This window comes from Mustela nivalis (assembly GCF_964662115.1).
Source record: "Mustela nivalis genome assembly, chromosome: 9".
NCBI lineage: Eukaryota > Metazoa > Chordata > Mammalia > Carnivora > Mustelidae > Mustela > Mustela nivalis.
Genome location: NC_139028.1, coordinates 119,732,455 through 119,752,710, shown reverse-complemented (window position 1 = coordinate 119,752,710; position 20,256 = coordinate 119,732,455). Strand labels below are relative to the sequence as shown.

The 20,256-nt window shown below is 62.6% G+C and overlaps 2 protein-coding genes across 17 annotated transcripts in view; one reads left to right on the top strand and one right to left on the bottom strand.

Annotated features, from left to right (window-relative positions):
* Positions 1-14,342, top strand: part of LRRC56 (leucine rich repeat containing 56) — a 21,884-nt gene extending 7,542 nt beyond the window's left edge. For 7 of the 13 annotated variants that reach the window (XM_082749451.1, XM_082749446.1, XM_082749450.1 and 4 more), the window contains 10 exons: positions 1,093-1,180; positions 1,786-1,846; positions 9,728-9,824; positions 9,897-10,097; positions 10,866-11,049; positions 11,425-11,601; positions 11,681-11,745; positions 11,954-12,096; positions 12,295-12,410; positions 13,539-14,342. In XM_082749451.1, coding sequence (XP_082605577.1) covers positions 1,093-1,180; positions 1,786-1,846; positions 9,728-9,824; positions 9,897-10,097; positions 10,866-11,049; positions 11,425-11,601; positions 11,681-11,745; positions 11,954-12,096; positions 12,295-12,410; positions 13,539-13,885 — 1,479 coding nt within the window. In that variant the 3' untranslated portion in view covers positions 13,886-14,342. The remainder of the gene's footprint in view (positions 1-1,092; positions 1,181-1,785; positions 1,847-9,727; positions 9,825-9,896; positions 10,098-10,865; positions 11,050-11,424; positions 11,602-11,680; positions 11,746-11,953; positions 12,097-12,294; positions 12,411-13,538) is intronic. The other 6 variants (XM_082749452.1, XM_082749453.1, XM_082749454.1 and 3 more) reach the window with 2 other exon arrangements.
* LMNTD2 (lamin tail domain containing 2) lies at positions 14,341-20,256 on the bottom strand. 4 transcript variants are annotated; one of them, XM_082749440.1, is made up of 15 exons: positions 20,181-20,222; positions 18,993-19,029; positions 18,397-18,604; positions 18,166-18,318; positions 17,732-17,819; positions 17,441-17,596; positions 17,101-17,172; positions 16,922-17,010; positions 16,321-16,610; positions 15,892-16,018; positions 15,515-15,704; positions 15,300-15,419; positions 14,789-15,212; positions 14,649-14,701; positions 14,341-14,539 (listed from the first exon to the last, which is right to left on the bottom strand). In XM_082749440.1, the coding sequence occupies exons 3-15, from the start codon at positions 18,582-18,584 to the stop codon at positions 14,408-14,410; spliced, it is 2,082 nt and encodes a 693-aa protein (XP_082605566.1). In that variant the 5' UTR covers positions 18,585-18,604; positions 18,993-19,029; positions 20,181-20,222; the 3' UTR covers positions 14,341-14,407. The 4 variants fall into 4 exon arrangements, with proteins under 4 accessions (XP_082605566.1, XP_082605564.1, XP_082605565.1 ...); XM_082749438.1 differs by lacking the exon at positions 18,993-19,029 and having other exon boundaries at positions 20,181-20,256; XM_082749439.1 differs by lacking the exon at positions 20,181-20,222 and having other exon boundaries at positions 18,763-19,695.

Below are 20,256 nucleotides of genomic sequence, written 5' to 3'. Positions count from 1 at the left end.
GAGAAAATGTTTGCATTGGGCACATCTGAAGGAGGATTCGGGCAAGCATGAAGCCCAGTGTGGCCCCACGGCCAGCCTGCACGGTGGGAACAGCAGGGTGACTCACCAGCCTTTCCCCCTTGAGGAGGGGTCTGGGGGCCCACTGGACACGTTCGGGCCCGCCGTGCTGGGAGCGCGCTCCACCATAGGTTGCCGCCCCTATCGTGGCTTCTGTCCGTCCTGGGGCCTCCTTCCTTCTCGGCCCAGCTCCTACCTGGAGAACATGGTCCCCAAAACCGGCGTTTCGGACGGTCCCTGTGAGCCCCAGTCTGGGCCGTGGCTCCCTGGTCAGAGGTCAGAGGTCACCACACCTGCTTTTCAACATGGTAGAGTCCAGTGACACCAGCTGCCAAGAGCCTGAGACGGGGTCTGGACACACCTCTCTGCGACTCAGTCACTGAAAACGGGGTCACCAGCTCCCTGGAGGCCTCCCCTGAGAGCCCCAGAGCCTCTGCAGGGGTAGCAGGCGCAGAGCACCCCAGCCTGCTCCCAAGACAGACCCGCACAGTCACCCGTCCTGCCGACCTCCTTGGCCTTTTCTTTGGCCGATTGGAATGGAGAGATGACCTTATCTTCCAGACCCGCGGTCCCACATCTCCGAGCGCCCTCCCTTCCCTCGGAGCCCTGTGTCTCCTGGAGCCTTACGTGACGGGTTCCTCACACACGTTTTCTGCCATCCGGCCACCCCCACGGGACACTCCATTGCCGCACGGCGCCCACATCTGTCTTTTCAGCCCCAGCAGCGTTCACATCAGCCTCCCAAACCGGTCCTAAACCCTCTGTTATATGGGGGCCCGTTCCTGGGTCTCACGGGGACACTGGCCCTCAGGCCCAACTCTGCAGATGCCCCCCGCCAAGCACGGGTACTGTCTCTTTTCATACCCCGCGCTCTCATCCCCCACCAGCCTGCGCCGTCTGCGACTAAGGTCAGCAGAGACAAGGCAGGGAAATGTGTGCCGCCTGTCCCAGCCCCATGGCCAAGGGCAGGGACGTCACGGGGAGGGAGTGACCCCTGTCCAGTCCACACGACTGACCCGTCATCGATTTCTGCAGCGGGCCCTGGCCCAGGTAGATGACCTTCGACTGGTGAGCATGCTGGAAATGTGTGTCAACACTCGTGAGAACAGCCTGGGAAACTTCGGTGAGAGCCCCTCCCTGGCCACGCCACGCCCTCCCTGGCCACGCCACACCCCCGTCCACGCCACGCCCTGGCGAGCTCGGACTCCTCTCTGAGGGCCCATCCACCCCAGTGTGACCAGCCAGGCTCTGGTCTTTGTACCCCTGCACCCCGCGGACCTGCCCTGTGCCCTACGAGACTGCCCTGCACCCCACAGACCCTTCCTACACCCCGTGGGTCCACCTGCACCCCTCTTTAAGGGATCAGGGGCTTTGGGGTACACGGGGACACCAGCCAGAGGCTTCTTGTGCTCTGGCACCCAGTGCTGCGAGCTGACAGAGGCGATGGTCTGGGGTGCCCGGGGCTGGCCCTGTGGCTCAGCGGCAGGACCCAAGCTGTGGTGACCCCACCCATGCCAATGAGGCTCCCCTGCTCCAAGCAGACTTGCGAGTCCCATGGCCTCTCGGCCTCCGGGTGGCCCGCTCCACTCAGGCATACCTCCCGCACCCACGTGAGGCCGAGGCTGCACCAGGACAGCCCGCTGGGGCACGGATGCCTCCGGAGGGTGCTGAGAGAGGAGTTGCAGGAGTGCGGCCTGGTCACCCACCGCTCCCTCCCATGGCGCACAGGGGTGCACCTGCCCAACCTCAGCCAACTGAAGCTGAACGGCAGCTGCCTGGGCTCCGTGCGGTGAGTACCCCTCTGGCCAGGGGCAGAGGGTCCCCACAGAGGGGCTCCTAGGTGCCCTGCGGTGTCCCTCTCCCAGCCCTAATGCCCACACTTCCAGCCTGACTGCACTGGATACATGCGGCTTGTGTCACCCGCCCCCAGCTGGGTGGAGGTCCATGCCGCGCAGGTGGTCAGTGTCAGGCCGACCGCCCAGGTCGACAGACTGTGGGGTGCCTGGGAGGTGCCCCCGACCTTCCGCACAGGGTCCTGAGCCAGCAAGAGGTCTCTGGTGGGTGCCCCAATGCCACCCACGCCTTCAGGGTTTGGGGGCACCCCTGTACCACTTGGGCGGGGAGCCTGTGGGGGCTCAGGCTGGTCCCTGTCAGCCCTTGTGCCCAGCAAGACCAGCACGGCCTCACGTAAAACACGATAGCACTTTTTTTTTTTAAGATTCTATTTATTTATTTGACAGAGACACAGCGAGAGAGGGAACACAAGGAGAGGCAGAAGCAGGCCTCCTGCTGAGGAGGGAGCCAGATGCGGGGCTCGACCCCAGGACCCCGGGATCCTGGCCTGAGCCGAAGGCAGACACTTAACGGCTGAGCCACCCAGATGCCCCAACAGCACTTTAATAATCAATTTAAAAGACAAAATTCAAAACTAAGGATGAATGTCTTTTGTTTACCTCACTGGCTGGAAAGAACAAAGCCCAGTTACTCTCAGACAGTTTCAGGTGTTCAAGCAAAGTGGGCTGCACGGAGACACCGCTGATTTGGGGCGCCCGGGTGGCTCAGTCGGTGAGGCGTCTGACTTTTGGTTTCAGCTCCGGTCCTGATCTCAGGCTCATGGGATCAAATCCCCCATGGGGCTCCCTGCTCAGCGGGGAGCCTGCTTCTCCCTCTGCCTCTGCTGCTCCCCCCGCTCAGGTGCTTACTCGCTCCCTCTCTCCAACAACTACGTCAATAAAATCTTTAAAAAATCATCGAAAAGAATATAATAAAACACCTGACGGCCTGGAAATAGAAGCAAAGAAAGCCAGAAGACCGCGTGGCCCCCAGAGCAGAGAAGCTGCGAGCGGGTGTCAGGGAGCCGCGGCCTGGCGCGTTCCCACCGAGGCCGTGGGAGCGTCTGGAAACGGGGCCTCGGAGACGCCCCACATGCGTGGTTAAGCAGTGTTCTGACAGCTTAATCGCATTTATCCTTCCTCGTGAAGCCGTACAAATTAGCTCAACGAGGAGTAAGGTACTTTGGGAGCACGAAAGCAGGAGGTCACAAGGAGCAGCAGAAGGGATTGAAGATTGAAGAAGTATGACCCACCACTTGTGACAACACAGAAAATTCAATTCCAGGAAAAATGATTCGATCATAAAGTACAAGAAACCCTGTTCTGTCCCTTGATGAGAAGAGTGAGAAACACGATGAGTCTCGCGGTTCCGTTATCAAATGCTGAGGCTTGGCCACAGGACATTTGCTAATGTCCACGGGCTGAAGGTGGACAGAAGTCCGTAAACGGAAACTGGTTGAGTCTGACAGTCCGGGAAGCTCCCGTCACGACTTAGCTGGTGACCGCCGCGTCCAGGGCGCTGGAATCGCAGGCAGGAGGGAAGCCTGGCCGGCCCGGGGAGGAGCGCACAGCTCCGGACCTCGGGGTCCAGACGGAGAGTCCCATGGCGGGCGCAGCCATTACTTAAAAAAACAAAAATCAAATCTCAGGCAGGATATCAAGAACTAGAAAACAGTTTTCAACGTAGTGTCTGTCTGTCCAGTGGAGGCTGAGAGAGAACTTGGCCCCGGCCAGCTGGGAGAACGCTGCTTGCCGCCCGCTAACGAGTTGTTAACTGAGCCGTGTGTGTGTCTCCCACCGACGCCATCGGGGCTCGCTCCGCAGTCCCTCAGGAGGGGCCCGTCCGCTCGCTGCTTCCTGGTCCCTGCGTGGCCTGTCCGGGCTTCACACGGCAAGGCGCCTCCCCACCCCCGCGAACCCCCCGGGCCCACCTTCATCTGAGCCGAAACTTTCGTTTTGGTCTGTTGCATCGATTTTGCTTGGTGATCGGGGTCTTGCTGAAGAAGCTCCTTCCCACCCCAAAGTCAGGGGGCTGCGTTCTGCTTTTCCTTTTACTCACTTTCATGGTCTCGCCTTTTCCTCTCGGGTCTTTGCTCCAACTCACCTGTGAGGTCACCTTCGGTCGTGGCGTGAGGCTGGAACCGTTTTCCTTGCTGCCGTGAAGTGAGTCTGTCTTCCCGACACCTCTGCCCCGCGATCCCCGCTCACCTGCGGGCTAGGGCGCCACTCTGCCCTTTAAGGGGCCCAGGAGTGGATGTGACTGCTGGCTCTGTCTCATCTGTTGGTCTGTCCCTGCCCCAAGGCCCCGCTTGGCGTTGGTGGGGCTCTGAGTCCAGTGATCCGCGTCTGATGCCCTCATCTCGGCTTCCTTTCCCCGGAGCAGCCCAGCTGCTCCTGAACAGGTGCCACACTTGGAGTTTACAAACCGATCTTGGGTCTCACACACGGGACTCTGTCTGGAGTTCCTTTTGGGAATTACAGAAGATTCACGTGCTAACTTGGGTTATTTGCTAAGCCATCTTTATGCCCAAATATGCTATCACTCTCCATTCCTGCGTTCTTTTATATGCTTAAGAGCATCTTTCAACTTGCCTGTGAAGCTTGCTATCAGTTAGATTTCCGTGGCGAGTCACGGAAACCTGGGTCCAGCCGTGCTCTGGGCCAAACCCAGTTCTCAGCACTGAGAAGCCCGACCCCCGAGGAGCCCATGAGAAGCCCAGCGCTGGCTCTTGGGCTCGGTTCATTCAGCCGGTCTCCCCACAGCGAGTGAGCCCGTGTCTGACTCCTGCATGTCCCTCCCAGGCCCCGACGCATCCGCAGGCTCAGGCATCCCTTGCACCAGTGGCCGGGGGGGAATGTCAGATTTCTGCTGAGCAAAACCCCACGAACTGGCGGCGGGAGTCATCCCTGCCCAGTCGGAGAGGCCGGAGGTCAGGATCGGGGTGGACAGCCACGGCTCCTTCCGAGGCTGAGCAGGAATCCACCTCATTCCCCTGTCCTCCTGTGGGGCTTTGCTGGCTGGCCTCCACGTTCCCTTGACGTGCAGACGCAGCCCAGTCTCTGCCGTCTCGTCCATGCACCCTGGGTCTCCTGTTCATAAGGACCCAGATGGCACCAGCAGTACCATAAGGTACATAAGCATAAGGACCCACCCCAGTATGAGCTCTTTTTTTTTTTTTATTAACATATAATGTATTGTTAGCCCCAGGGAGTGTGAGCTCCTCTTAACGAACTATATCTGCAACAACAGCAGCTCAGAATAGGGTCACATCCTGGGCTGCCGGGGCTTAGGGCTTCAACACACGCACATCGGTGGGGGTGGGGGAGACACAATTCATCCTGTGACAGCGATGCGACCTCCTGTGTCTACTCGTAAGAACAAGCAGGTTCCCGGCATCCTTCCTATGTTTCTTTGGGCAGAACCGTGGCATGTGCACACCCTTGAACACCAGCTGCTTGGAGGACCATGGAACTGGAACTGGTGTGGGCTCACCAGGACCCGCCCCCCCACCTTCACCACGGCCGCTTGGAATGGGGCAGGACACCCGCACTCTATGAAGCAAAAGTTCCCTTAAACCAGAACGAAGTAATTCCCAGACATTTACAGTAGTTTTATAATCATGAGTGAGGTCCTGTCCCTGCTGCATTTTCTGGTTGACTCTTACAAGCATACAGAAACATTATGTTGATTTGGAAAACATTTTTTTTTAAGATTTTATTTATTTATTTGACAGGCAGAGATCACAGTAGACAGAGAGGCAGGCAGAGAGAGAGAGAGGAGGAAGCAGGCTCCCCCCCGAGCAGAGAGCCTGACACGGGACTTGATCCCAGGACCCTGAGATCATGACCCGAGCCAAAGGCAGAGGCTCAACCCACTGAGCCACCCAGGCGCCCTGGAAAACATTTTTTTTTCAAGATTTTTCTTTTTTACTTATTTGACACAGAGAAATCACAAGTAGGCAGAGAGAGAGGAGGAAGCAGGCTCCCCACTAAGCAGAGAGCCCGATGCGGGACTCAATCCCAGGACCCCGAGAACATGACCTGAGCCGAAGGCAGAGGCTTAACCCACTGAGCCACCCAGGCGCCCCCAGAACACTTTTTTTTTTCAAGATTTTATTTATTTATGACAGAGAGACACAGCGAGAGAGGGAACACAAGCAGGAGCGGGAGAGGGAGAAGCAGGCTTCCCTCAGAGCAGGGAGCCCGATGCAAGGCTGGATCCCAGGACCCCGGGGATCATGACCTGAGCTGAAGGCAGACACGTAACCCACTGAGCCCCCCAGGTGCCCCCAGAACACATGGTCTAAATCGGTGAAACACGGCTGAGTTTCCCAACGGGCTTTGTATCTGGCAATAGTGCGTCTTCATTTTCTCCTCAGTAAAACGGCCAAGCTCGTATTAATTCAAAAGTGTGTTAATTCCGTTGGAGTCTCTGTCTTGGTGAGGGTCTGATCAGCACGTCGAGGGCCGTCTTTCACTTCCAGCCCGCATGCTTCGTCCTCGTGCCTTCTAGCACGGTCTTCAGTATCAGCAAGACAGCCGCAGGCACCGTTGGTGTGCGTTTTACCTGAAGGGGTGTGTGTGTGTGAGTGTCTGTGCCCCGTCAGCACGGTCAGACACCGGTGAGTCGCCTCGAGGCCCCCCGGGCACGGGGCACACTCAATCGCCGAGCCCTGCAAGCGCCGAAACATGCAGCTACGATTCGCTGGGCCTTTTCACGCCCGCATTCGCGAGGGACGCCCCTCTGCCCCCCGCCCCCAGCGTTGTGCATCTCTGGCGCCGGCGTCAAGGCCCGACCCCTCTTCTGGCTCTTTCCGGCTGCTCTAATTTTCAAACTTCTTGTATGAGAAATCGTTGTGCAAGATCGAGAGCGCCTGTTCCCTGATGGCTCGTTAGAACTTACTCTCAAAGACAGTCCGGACCGGAGGGCGCGGAGGGTTGCCGGGGAGGCCGGCGCCCAGTGTCCCTCTTCTTCGGGTGCTGCTTTCTCTGGTTCCAAAACAGTGGGCACGCGCTCTGCTTGCAGGGAGCTCCTGCTTCTTCACTACTGCTCTGCCGGCGACTCCCGTCCTCTCAGATGCTGCCCGTCAGTCACCCTTCTTCCCCGTCGTCAGGCGGGAGGTCGTCCATTAACGTCCGGAAGAGCGCGGTCTGGGCTCCGACGGCGTCGCCGCGTTCCGTCTGGCTGTCACCACTTTCATCCTGGTCTTCATTATGTCTCCTCTTCCTGTTCTTTTTCTAGCCCTTGGAGCTACAGGCCCAGCTTCATCGCTGTAACACTTTCACTGTTTTTTGGGTAAATGTGGGGAAGGCTCTTTCTCCTTACGTACCCCTTCAGGCAGGGTTCACAGATTTTGGATGCTTTGTTGTCAGTAGTTCTAAATATTTGGTAATTTTCCTATTTAATGTGAGATGAGGCAACATCTACTAGTTCTTCCCCAATCTGTATCTTCCATAAAAAGCGGACTCCCCATTTTCCGCTGGGCACGCAGTCCCCAGACTCCCCAGCAGCACAGACAGAACGAAACTAACAGCGGCTCAAACGTGAAGACAGACTTGACGGCAAAACTGCGGGAGGCCTTGTCGAGAGGCACGGGGGCGCCTGGGGGCTCAGTGGGTGAAGCCTCTGCCTTCAGCTCAGGTCATGATCACATGATCGCAGGGTCCTGGGATCCAGCCCCGCATCGGGCTCTCTGCTCGGCGGGGAGCCTGCTTCCCCCTCTCTCTCTGCCTGCCTCCCTGCCTGCTTGTGATCTCTGTCTGTCAAATAACTAAATAAAATCTTTAAAAAAGAAAGGGAGATCGCACAGGAGACAGGAATGACAACCACGAGCCCAGCTCTCCATCCGTGCAGAGTCTGGGGGAACCCGTGGGACGGAGGGCCTGACCCGTGCATCCGCTGCAGAAGGAGTTGGAAACCACAGAACAGAACGGAAGCTCAAAGACTCAGGAAAACTCATTGGGCATAAAAGAAGACTTTCAACTCCAGACTGGAAGAAGGCATCGGAAGCAACCGGCCAGCAGCACACCGAACAAACTCGCCCACGTGAGGATGGCTCTCGGAGGCGGCCGAGGAGATAGACCGCCCCGTCCTTCAGGAAGAAGAGGAATGATGTCTTCCTGAGTCTGCGCCACAGAGACACTCAAAACCAGACGACAGGACCATGGAAAAGAGGCATGAACCGGGACCTGCATGCGCGGCCAGCGGCTCTGCGGGAGTGAGACCAAGGACAATCACTGGGTCAAATTAACCCTCTTGAAGAAGTCCCTGGACACAAATCTCAGCCAGTTCAGAGGCAGCGGGAAAATCCACTTGGGGCAACAGGCTGTGGATACACGGGGCGTCTCGGTAACTGGGAGGCACAGACTAGGGGGTCCTGGAGGCTAGGGGACGCTGGTCAGGTGGGAAGTGGGTCAGACGTCCCTGGGGAGCGTGCGCACTGGAAGAGGGGCCCCGCGCATGTCATCATGTGTCACGTGGGCACTTGAGCGGGGCGGGGGAATGGCGAGGGCCAAGTGTCCCGTGCGAGGGTGCGCCCCGGGGAACACGGGGAGACACGCAGCCCGCCCAGTGTGGGGCACGTGCCAGCGTGGGCGCCGGCACAGGTCCGCTCTGCCCCCAGCGCCGCCCCCCACCCCCTCGTGCCCCTGCAGGGGAGCCGCCCACGCCAGGGCCCCCAGTGGCTCAGCTCTCCCCCGCAGGATTCCACACCGAGGCTCCCAACCTGAATGCCCGAGAAGCTATTAATAGTATCATCGGAATGCCAGGGGCTCTGCAGCACGAGGGGGAAAGGTCAAAACGAAGGGTCCCGGAGGACACCAACAGGGCAGGGAGGGGCGTAGGACCTCCAGACTCCTTCAGCCGATACGGTGAGCCCCACAGAAGACGGGGCGTCTCGGTATCTTCAGAACCAGCAGAGCAGCGTGAGAAAGGGTCAGAAAGCAATCGGACTCCTCAGACGCTAACTTCAGAAGACAATGTCGGGGCCAGGCTGGAGTGAGGAAATGGCCCAGAATGCGGAGGGAAAGGCCACAACCGGTAAAGGGGACAGAGAAGACAATGGTATGGGGGTCGTTCTCAGAGGACCAACACTGAGTGGCAGAGCTCCCTGCGTGAAAACAGGGAGCACGGACAGGGGAGACACAGAAGCAACGCCATCAAGACCATCCCAGAAGCCAATCAGAAGGACCTGAGCACCGGACCGGCGCCCTGTCAGGGGACACTGAGGACAAGAGGACCCCACAGGCAGAGGTGGGGCCCAAAGAGCCCTGGCCTGCCCATCCACAGCGGAGCGCGAGGTGGCAAGGACAAGTCCAGGGCTTGGGCAGGGGCCTGGCCGTGGCAGGGGTGGAGGAGGTGCTGCGGGCAGAGCTGGCCGCTGGAGGGTCTGTATGTGGGGAAGCCGTCCACAAGAAAGGCCAAACAGACGAAGGGAGAAGCTCCTGGGCTGACCCCACTGGGGAAGGGGCCGACTTGCCCACCCCCACTGCAATGGGCAGCAGGTGGGGCCCAGCCAAGCTGTCCAATGCAGGTACCACCCCCCTACCCCCCACCACCAGCCTCAGGCCCTCCAGGGGCAGAAGAAAGTGGATTCATCCCATGCTTGAGACCAGGAAGTGGCAGCAAAGAGGGAAGGCAGGGGGGCAGGGGCTCCAGGGGCCCCTTCCGTGGCCTGGAGGGTACCACACATGAGCCACGGCTCACAGGCACCCCTGCACCTGGAGAGAGCCAGGGGTGGGTGGTGGATGGGCATGAGGCGTCGCACATGGCCTTCATGGACACGGACATGGCCCTCCAGCCCGAGACAGCGCTGACCAGCCAACCCTACCCTCTACAGAGACCTGGGCACTTCCCTGGCCCACTTGCAGGTGCTGTGGCTGGCTCGCTGCGGCCTGACCGACCTGGACGGCATTGGCTCCTTCCTGGCCCTGAAGGTGGGTCTTTGGTGCCCTGGGCTGGGGAGACGGTGCCCGGCCAAGTCCCGGCTGAGCCCCCTGACGCCCTAGGAACTCTACGTCTCCTACAACAACGTCTCAGACCTGAGCCCGCTGTGCCTGCTGGAGCAGCTGGAGGTGCTGGACCTGGAGGGCAATAGTGTGGAGGACCTGGGGCAGGTGTGCTACCTGCGGCTGTGCCCGAGGCTGGCCACACTCACCCTGGAGGGCAACCCGGTGTGCCTGCGGCCGGGGCCCAGCCCTTCCAACAAGGTGTGTGTCTGGGCCCCCAGCAGCACGTGCACCGGAGGGGGAGGCACTCTGGGGTCCCCCGCGGTCCCAGCGGCCTCTCTGCCCACCTGAGCACGGGCCACATCCAGGCTGGGCAACAGGGGCAAGCCCAGGGCACATCTGCAGGGCACAGCCCGCCTGCACCATAATAACGCTCATCCTCTTGTATCGCTGGGGACCCTCTGGGCCCCAACCAGACCCCACAGAGCCCCCAGCCAGTAACAGCCCTGTGGGGTCTGTTCAGACAGCACACGGACTCGCACATGTGCGCAGGCACGCCGGCGGAACCCTCTCCATCCCCTGCAGGCCTGGGCGTGCCCCCAGTGGGAATGCACTGACACCTGGGGGCTCACCACAACCTCCACAGCCGCACCCCCCAGCACTGCCCATGCACACCCGGCGCTCACGCTTCCTGCCCTGAGAGGCGGGGCGCCGTGTGTAGGGGGGGGCATGTAAGGTGGCTGCCCAGCTGGGCCGCAGCTCTGAGCTCAGGGCAGTCCCCTAGGCCAGAGGACACCACTAGGCCCTGGCTGTGAGTCTGTAGAGTGAGCTTGCATGCGGGTGGGAGCCCAGGGTCCCCAGAGTCCCTGCTGGCTCAGAGTGACCCAGGCCAGCCCGGCAGGGTGGGATGGCATCGCCAACCCTCAGCTCCCCTGCCTTGCCCACAGAGGGCCTGGAGAAAGCCCCACAGGCCAGAGCTGGCCTGAAGGGCCCCCCGGAACCAGGCCTGCCGCACCCTCCCCCCTGCAGGTGCTCCGGGGCTACAACTACCGGACGGAGGTGCGGAAGCAAATCCCCCAGCTGCGGGTCCTGGACGAGGTGCCGGCTGCGCACCCAGGCCGGTCAGCCTCCTGGAAGCCGGGCCAGGACTGGCTCCTGGTGAAGGAAGCCATCAAGGCGGGCAGCGTCCTGGACGGCCTGCTCCCTGGGCTGGGTACGGCAGCTGCTCACCAGCCCTCTGGCAAGGGCTGCCTCACCCAGCCTGGACCCCTTCCTGGCTGAGCTCCAGAAGAGGTTGCCAGCCCCCACCATCCCCAGGGAGAGAGCTCTATACCCCCAGCACCCCCCTAGGCCTCGTAGAGACGGAGAGCCGCATCTCATATCCCTTCTTGGCCTTCACCTTTTGTTCCCAGAGCCCTGCACGCTTGGCCCCAGGCCGTGAGCAGCACCTGGTGGGGCGCGGACCTCCAGCCAAGAGATGCTGGGTGGCAGGGTCCCTGGTCTGTGGACAGTTCTGGCGGGGGGTGGGGCTCTTGGGCTGGCCAGCTGGTGTGGGTTTCCATGACCTCTGATTTTGACCCTCGGACAGATTGTCCCCACGGAGCCCCCATTCAGAGACTCAGCTCCAAGCTCTCCTTGCCTGAGACCCAGCCATGGGCCCCCGGGCCATGGCCGCTCTCCGTACTGGTCAGTGGGGGTCCCCTGCCTGAAAGCCTGCTTCCCAAGGACCCAGCTCCAGAGGGGGACACAAGCAACCTCACCCATGGTAAGGAACCCATCTCAGCACAAAGCTGACCCTGTAGCCCTCAACCCCAAAGCAGACCTGGCCACACCCTCTTCCGCAGGGGCTAGTCGAGTCCTCTGCGGGAACCCCACCAAAGGCCTGTGGGAGCGTCGGCACCAGTGCCAGGTAGGCCTGCTATCCACAGCTGGGTCAGGACTCCAGGACATCTGCAGGGGACCGGTATCCCAACCTGACAGTCCCCTGCCCCACAGCCACTGCCGGCCAGAGGCTCCAGCTCTCTTACAGCAGCCAGAGCAGCCCTTCTGTCTTCAGGGGGCTCCCCGCCCAGCCCCCCTGATGGCTGTGACCTCAAGCCAGCCCCCTCTCTCGCCAGGCCTGGCCGGTTCCAGAGCAGCTACGCCCACCCAGACTGAAGGACCCGGCTGCCAGTGCCCCCAGCCCAGGGCCCGATCCTGCGGAGAGCAGTGAATCCCCGGCCTTGGCTAGTCTTCCGGCCTACAGGGAGCTGCGCCTGCGGTGAGTAGCCCCCCACCGCAATCAAGACCCACCATCGCGTGTCCTATGCGGTGGGAGGTCGTGGCCGGGGACAGCCTTGGTACCAGGTGGGCGGGAGGAGCGGGCCACGGGAGCCTGAGGTTGGGGGATCAGCCCAGGGGCACACTCATCTGGGACGGGCTCTAAGGGCAGGGCTGCAGGCCCCTCCCCCCACTCTAGCCCCCTCCCTGGTAGGTCCCTGGAGCCCCAGCGGGAAGGTGCCGTAGCCCCCCGTGGCCCACGGAAGGACCAGTCTAGGCCCAAGACTCCCTCCGGCACCCTATGCCCGGTCCCAGGTATCAAGTGACCCCACACACTGCCCCACACCAACATTCATCAGCTTGGGCCCCTTCCCCAGCGGGACTCAGGGCAGTCCTCTCCTGAGGGGGGCACTGCTTACACTCAAGAGCTTCCAGCCCCAAGTCCTCCTCCCTGAGCCCACGGGGTCACGGGGGTTGTGAGGGGGGAGTCTGGACCGGAAGTGGGCAGGGTGACAATGAGTGGCCAGGACAGGCCCACCGGGCAGGGAGCAGAGCACAGGCCAATGCAGAAAGAGGCCACCAGATGGGCCGGGAGACTGTGGTGGGGAGGGTGCTGCCCTTACTCTGCTCCCGGGGCCTGTGCTGGGCTCAGAACACTGGCTCCAGACAGACCATGGCTGAGTGGGACAAACACAGGAAGGACCGCAAGCCTGTGGAGGCTTCCCAAAAGAAGGGTCAGGATTGACTGGTAGAACGGAGTGGGCACGCCTGGGAAGAGGTCTTGTAAGCAGGGGCTGAATGGCCCTCCTTTGTGGTGGGGAATCAAAAGGGCCAGGATGGAACAGGGACACGACAGACAAAGCCTCTGGCCTCCATGTGCTGGCAGGTGCCTGGGGGGAGGGCCAGAGAGGGTGGGCCCTGAGACCAGCTAGTCAAGTGCTGTCAGTTATGGGGGGAGGGGGCTTGAGGGAGAACAGGCAGGGCAGCCTGATGAAGGAGTGATGACAGACAGTGGGGACTCAGGGAGAAAAGGTACCAGAGCCTCCTACTCCAGGCCAGGTCCAAGTAGGCACAGGGCGACCATGGCTATTCCATCCAGTTTGCCCGGCATTGGGGGGGCAGGGGGAGGTGCCGGGGCTCACTCTATAGAGAGGCTTAGAACCTGGCCCGGGGACAGCCTTGGGGCTGGGATCCAGTGACCCAAAACCAGAACCCAGGTTTTGTGGCCTCTGCATCCCCAGCAACTATCAGCCGTCACAGGGCTGCAGAGACACAGCTTCCCAGGGGGGCAGAGCAAATGGAAGAGAGGGATGCTGCCTGGGGGCGGCGGCCCAGGGGGAGGAGCCACATGGACATTGCCACCTGGCCTGTGGTGACCCCCACCACACCTAGTGATCCCTGTGGGGTCCCTTGTCTGACATGTTGTCTTTCCTTGTTCTCCAGAGCCTGCCAGGACCTTGGGCTATAACCTGACACCCTCTCCTCCCAAGATGACCATGCCTTCTAATTCTAGCAGCAGCTCCTGGGGCTCCACCGGCCTGCAGTCCGGGAGGCGGAGGCTCAGAGCCCTGTGTAGTTTAGGGCCTGGCCTGGGGCAAGGGCCTGGCCTAGGGCAGGGATTGGCTACAGTGACGGCAGCTCTGAAAGCCCTGGAGGTGACTTCAGGCCCAAGCCCTCCAGCCCAAGGATGTCCAGCCCCAAAGCCAGCAACGGATCCAGCAGCCAGACCCCCTGGCCTCCCGTGCTTGCCGCACCTGAACCCTATCACCCCAGCCCAGTTCCACCCCTAGTGTACTGCCAAGGGCCAAGGAGCCCCAATGTGGTTGTGGGAGCCCCATGTGAACTCTGGCTTCATGGAACACAGAGCATCTTGGGGGGGTGTTGGGGGGGTGGGTAATGGGCTTGAGGAAGGAGAGACCCTTCTTGGTGGCGGGGAGTCGGGAGTTGGGACCTCCAGCTGCAGGCACAAGAAAGAGCCCAGGCTGAGAGCGCAGGTCCCCAGCACAGGCCCAGCTGCCGGCTCCTTCCAGGGAGGCCCACCAGCTCTCCGGCAGGCCCCCTCCAGATGCCAGGGTGCAGCCAGGCCTCCCATCCCCGGGGGGTGGGGGGTCATTTGCGCAGTTCCTCGCCCACGCAGGGATGGGGCAGGGTATCCCAAAACCAAGCAAACCCTTCTCGACTCTCAGGTGTACATGAATGCGCTTTACTTCGTAGGCGACGTTGGCTCAATAAACGCTGCCGCCAGCACGGCCCGCCTCCCCCGCCTCTCTCCCAGCGCCGCCCCCTCAGCCCCGGCGTCCGCCGGGCCCAGCCTACAGCCGCGCTCTCCGGGCGGCGGTGACCGGCGGGCAGGGGAGGAAGCGGAAGCCGAATCTGCTCTCAGCCGCGCTCTGCACCGACAGCGCCACCATCGGGCAGCCCCGGTCCACGCCCTTGCAGCACACCTGGGGGCGCGGAGCCTCAGAGGCGCGCGGGGCCAGGGCGGGGGCCTGCGCGGAGGAGGGGGCACGGCCGGGAATGGGAGGAGGCCAAGGGGCGCGCGCACGCACTCACCCGGACCCTGGGCTCCTTCCTAGCCTGGCAGTCCTCGAGGCGCAGCCCGGCCTCTGCGGGGAACAATGACCGCGTGGGAGGGGGGGTCCGGCCGGCCTCCCCCTCCTCGCCCGCCCGCCCGCCGCGCACCGCGCGCTCACCGGGGATGGTGGGCAGGAGCTCCGGCGCCGGCGCCTCGGCGGACGGCGCTGGCACCGCCCGCGGGCGGAAGGTCTTGCTGGCGCTCAGCCGGGGGAAGAGGCCCCGCGTCCTGGTGGGGCGAGGGGCTCGTGAGATCCGAAGCCCGCCTGCGGGAAGGGGCGGGGGTGGGGGGCTGCGGAGCCTGGAGAGGCCGGGACCTGGGGAAGCAGGGACCCGCGGAGCCCACGTGGGCCTCCGCCGTCTGGCCGGGGCCTCCTGCACCCTGCCTGCCCGCAGCTGCCGAGGGCCGGGCCTCTGCGTGCCGGTGTCAGCCCCCAGCCCGGCCTCTGAGAGCGGGAAGCGGTCTATGGACAAATCGGTGTTGTCAGCGAAGATCCTCGAGGCGGGGGACACGCAGTGGGCGGCCCGATGCTCGCTCAGGACCTACGGGCCGGCCAGGAGAGGCACGGGGGTCACCTCCGTCCACCGGGGCTCACTCCCACCCCACCTCTAGCTGGGATGCACACTGACCTCGCCCTTGGGGTTCAGGAGGAGAGTCACACAGCCCCGGCTAGAGTGGAAGTGCACGGGCTCCTGGCCCAAGGACGAGGGCAGGTGCTTCTTCATGCTGCGGGGCCCCTCGCCCCAAACCTGGTGGACATGGCCAGGGGGTGGGTGAGCAGCGGTGCGGGCCTGAGCCGAGGCCACCGCGGGGTTGCGGGGGGTGGGGGGGCGGAGGGGCGCACCGTGACGTGGTGGCGCGGAGGCAGCAGCGTGCGGGGTGGGAAGCGGTACATGCACACAGGAAAGCCGCGTTCCCGCTGCTGCAGCGTGAGGCCACCCAGGTCCGCGGTCTCCTCCGGCGACTGGTTGAGGACACGCACGAACCTCTCCCGGGCACTGACTGCCACAATCTTCAGGCAGGAACACCCTGGGCTGGGGGGAGGTGTGAGGAGGGTAGGTGCGCTACGCAGAGAGGCTTGGCCACCCCTCCAGTGCGTCCTGGTTGGAGACCCCCTCCTGCCAGGACCCCGCCGGGTCACCCCTCACCTCCAGGGGCACCCTGAATGCGGGTGCTCAGAAGCTACACAGGGCTCCCCGGTCAGGGTCAGGACTGTACTACCTGGCTGGTCCCGCTGAGCCATCCTGAGATCCAGGAAAAGACCTGTTGGAAGGGGCACCCCGTACACTGCACGCACTGTGGACATCTCCCGCGAGGCCAGACTGATGCTCAGCACCCCACAGGTGCACTAGGGAGAGGCACAGCTCTGGAGCTCAGATCCAGAGCAGGAAGGCTGGACCCGGGAGGCTGAGGGAAGCAGAGGGAGAACTCCCAAGTACGGGGGGTTGGGTGGATCGCCAGAGTGCACAGGCAGCAGCAGGTACCCTCCAAGACCACCCTGAGCCCCAGGGATGAGACTGCAGTGGCCTCAGCGACCTTGCTCCCGGCGGTCATGAATACCGAGCTGTCGGGGGACATGCTATTAGGGCTTTGGGCAGAGATCACAGCCTTGCAGGGGGTCAGTAACTGGGGAAAGCTGCTACGCCCCACCTCCAGACTGTGCCTGCATTTCCCTGCTGAGGCTCCTGGAGCTGGCCGCCGTTAGCTCCTCACGGCTTGGCGCACACGGGGGGTGCCCTGTCACCTTCCGCACACAATAACACTCAGCCAGCTGGCCACTGCTGGAGTCGGAGTCCGCGCCCCCGGAGCTGCTTGTGCCCATGAAGGGCAGGGAACTCCACTCGACACTCTTGAGACGCTGCTCTGTCCCCGATCTGCGCAGCTCCGAGCTCCACTCGCTCGACAGTGGGGCCTTTGGGGGTGGCAGGGGCCGTGGGTGCCTGTGGGCCACAGTCTGCTGATCGGCATGCGGGGGCTGCCTTTGACTTCTAAACCCCAGCCCCACGCCCATCTAGCCCCCCCCAGGGGGGGGTGGGGGGAGGGGAAGGGGCTCCTGGAAGGTCCGTGAGGGCTCAGGAGCCCTTTCCCCTCACTGTGAACCCTGTCCGACAGATGGGAGAGCTGACCTTGGAAGGTGAAAGTGACTTGCCCACGGACACTAAGGGTAGAACTTGGACTCTGGTCCACATATGCCAAGGCACTTCCCGCCCCCCACCCCGCACCCCTGGAGGAGTGCACAAGGAGCAGTTACTTCGGGTCTGCGCTGGACTCCATGTTGCTGAAGAGGTTGGGATACCGCTGGGCGATGCTGTTCCAGTCCACGTCCTCCAGCCGGAAACCCTGGTCACGAAGCAACAGGCACATGGCCCTCCCCTCCCACAAGGCTGCTGGCTATGAGAGCACGTAGGGGACCTTGCTCAGCTCTCTTACCTCCCCAGTGGAGGGGCCCTGTTCACTCTCAGAGACGTCGTTGAAGTCCATCAGGGTTTCTGCAGTGACCACCTGCGCACGGGGAGCGGAGACCAGTGGGCAGGGGCTGGGGAAGAGAGGCGCTCTCCTTTGACCTCGCTAGGCACAGGTTCACAGTGGGTCAGGTGGGTGGAACCAGGGGGTTCCTCCCTGCCCCGTGGTCCTGAGGGGAGACAGGCTTCCCAGGCAGGCCAGCCCCACCAAAGGACCGGCAGGAGAGACAATGGTTACCAAGGGGCCATCCAAGGAGGGCTGGGGAGGGGAACGCAGGCGGCGAGTGCGTGGGCCGAGCGGGGCGTACCTCCACACTGCCGGTGGAGGAGCGCAGTATGCGCCCCACCCAGGAGGAGCGGGCCAGCTGCAGGAGGCAGGACTTCTGGCAGGCCTGCAGCTCAGCCTCCAGCTGCTGCGTGGTGGTCGCGGTCTGCAGCAGACGCTCCTCCAGCTGGGTCTTCTCCTGCTCCCGGAGAGTGCATAGGTGCGCAGGGTCTTCTCCAGCTGCTGACCCCCCAAGGCCAACCCCTACCTGGGCCCTGCCCCTCACCCCAGCTTGGGTCCCCTCCCCGACTCCCTGGTCCCTCCTGCCCCTCACCAGCTGGGCCTGTTCCTTCTGCTTTTTCAAGTCCAGAGTCAGCTTTTGGACCTGATTTTGCAGGAACTTTTCCTGATTACGTGCACTCCTGGGGGAAGGGGCAATCATAGCAGCCCCTGCGTCGAGGTCAGCAGCCAAGGAAGGGAGGAGGGGCCCCTCTTCCTTGACACTGGGGGCCCAAGGGCATAGGGTTCCAGTGAGCCAGGCCAAGTCTGGCTCTGAGAGGTCTGGGCTGCAGGTGGGGTCTAGATGCAGCGACTCCCAGTGCGTTCGGAGTCAGGGTAGAGGGCCAGGCTTCGAGTGAGGCTTAAGGCCAGAGTAAGAAGTTACAATGTCAGTCAGGACCGGTGGTTGGGGATGGGGATCAGACAAAAACCAGTTCGGGCCAGCACAGAGGCAGGGTTGGGCTGGGGAACTAGCACTTTGCTGGTCACCTCTCAGGTGGAAGTCCAGCCACCTCACGCAGGACGTGGCAGTGCCGGGCATCCTGGCGGTTCTGGACCGCCCACCGCAGAGCCTGGATCTCCAGCTCCCGTTGGCCCCACAGCAGCCGCAAGGTGCGAGTGTCTAGAGACTCAGGGGCCAACCTGCAATGCCAGTGATCAGGCCCTGTCCCCCAGCTGGCCAGGCCCAAGTGGCTGGCCACCCATCCCTCCCTTCCTTACTGTAGGTTGACGGAGAAGACCACCCGTGTAGAGCTGGGCTTGGTGTCCTGTGCGCATGTGGGACCCCCCGGCTCTTGAGGTGTGCCCACAGGAGGCTCCAGGTGGGCGCGGACCGGCTCTTGGTCCACCTGGGATAAGGGAGCCTTTTTCTCGGCTCCTTCATCCTCTTGGCAAGACTCAGGCGCCATTCTCGGTGTTCCTGGGGGAGCTGCGAGAGACGGTAGGGCTGTCATCCTTGTGTCCTCTGTTTGGCTACGCCTGCGGGGCTCTCCTTAGAAGGCCATGCGTGTGTGTGTAAGTCTGACAGCCCTAGACAGCACCACTCCAAAGAGGTCTGTGTGTGTGTCTGCATGCGTGTGCACATACCCCACAGGACACTAGACTGCTGGTCACATGTGTGCCCACATCTGTATATTTCTGACCAGGACAAGGCAGCAGGTCACCCCCAGGCAACATGTCACCTGAGTGGACATTTCCTGTTGTCATCCCCATCACCCCTTCCTTCTAGGACCTGAGGTCCTATCCCTCAACCTAGAGCAAGAGTCCCCAGAGGGACTGATCCTTTGCCTGTGATGCCCCCAAGCCCAGGGCCTTACCCCAAACACTCTCCTGAGGCCTGAAATCCAAGCGGGCCTAGGGAAAGAAAGGCTCTAGAGTGTTGCCATGGATACCAGCACCCAGAAGGGGAGGGGCTGTTTGTTACCAGGAGCTTCCAGGGAAACCCCAGACCAGGGCCCTTAGTGAGCCTTGGGCCCACCTCCCGACCCAGCCGGAAGGAGAAACTGGAAGGCTGGGTCGTTGCCCAGGTGGCCTTCGCAGGCTCAGGGGACCATGGAGCAAGGAGCAGGCCCTGCCATGCTCACAGACTCACAGATGGTCACACACTCAGTCTGCCACCCCAGCCAACCTTGGGGAGGCTCCCATAGTCCTCACTGTGGCAGCAGGCAGGTACTGGGGGCACGGCTGCCTGGTGTAGGGGGGCTTACCCGACTCTAGCCATCAGTGAGCCCCCCAAGTGCTTCCCACAGCATCTTCCCACTCAGAGGCTGACGCCCACCTACCTAAACCCCAAGTCAGAAGCCGGTCCTTCTCCAGTCCATCTCCCACTTTGGGGAGCCCTGGGGACAGCCTCCTAACTATTACAACGGCTCTCTCTGCCCCAGAACACAAGTGAGGCACCAGATCCGACACACAGGCCAATGTCCTCCAGCCTTCACCTCCCCCTTCCCCACTTTCGATCATTCCTTAAGATCCTCAACTCTGCTTTTCCCGGGGACTTCCTGAGCTGGGGAGGACCCCCCCCCCCATGGCCCATTGTGAGGAGGCAGAGCAGGCTCCCCACGCCCGGTCCACAGACAGCACGGAGGCTGTGAGGGACCCCGGCTGCTGGGCTGGCTGGGGTTCTCGGGCTCAGGGTGCCCACGTGTGTCCACAAGTCGCAGGGGCGCCGGGCCCCACTGGGGGCAGGGAGGGGTGCGGGCAAAGCGCCCAGGGTCTTTGTCTTGCTCTGTCCCCAGCAGCTTCAGAGCAGCCTTCTCCCCCATCAGGACCACCGGGCTGGCGGCAGCCAGAGAGGGCCCGCGCCCGCCACCCGCTCCCGCAGCGCCGCCGTCCTCCGGACGGAGCCGGGTCGGGGGGCGAGGGCGGTCCCTGGCCTTGCGGGCCGCGCCCGCCCCTCTGCGTGCAGAGACCGCGGGTCCCAGGCCGGTGCCCCCTCCCTCGGCAGGAGACGCATGGGACTGGGAGGCTTCCGAGGAAGCGGGCCCGGAAGCGGAGCCAGACACCTGTGCCGCGCGCCGCCAGCCGGCCCGGAGCCCCTCCGCGTCGCTCGCGGTCTTCGGGCGTGCGTGGACGAGGCCC

Coding starts and splice junctions, on each gene's coding strand:
- LMNTD2 (XM_082749437.1), bottom strand. CDS start 18,629: ATGACAGCCCTACCGTCTCTCGCAGCTCCCCCAGGAACACCGAGAATG. Junction 17,173..17,440: donor CCTCCACCGGCAGTGTGGAG/GTACGCCCCGCT, acceptor CCCCGTGCGCAG/GTGGTCACTGCAGAAACCCT. Junction 15,705..15,891: donor GGCTCAGCGGGACCAGCCAG/GTAGTACAGTCC, acceptor ACCTCCCCCCAG/CCCAGGGTGTTCCTGCCTGA.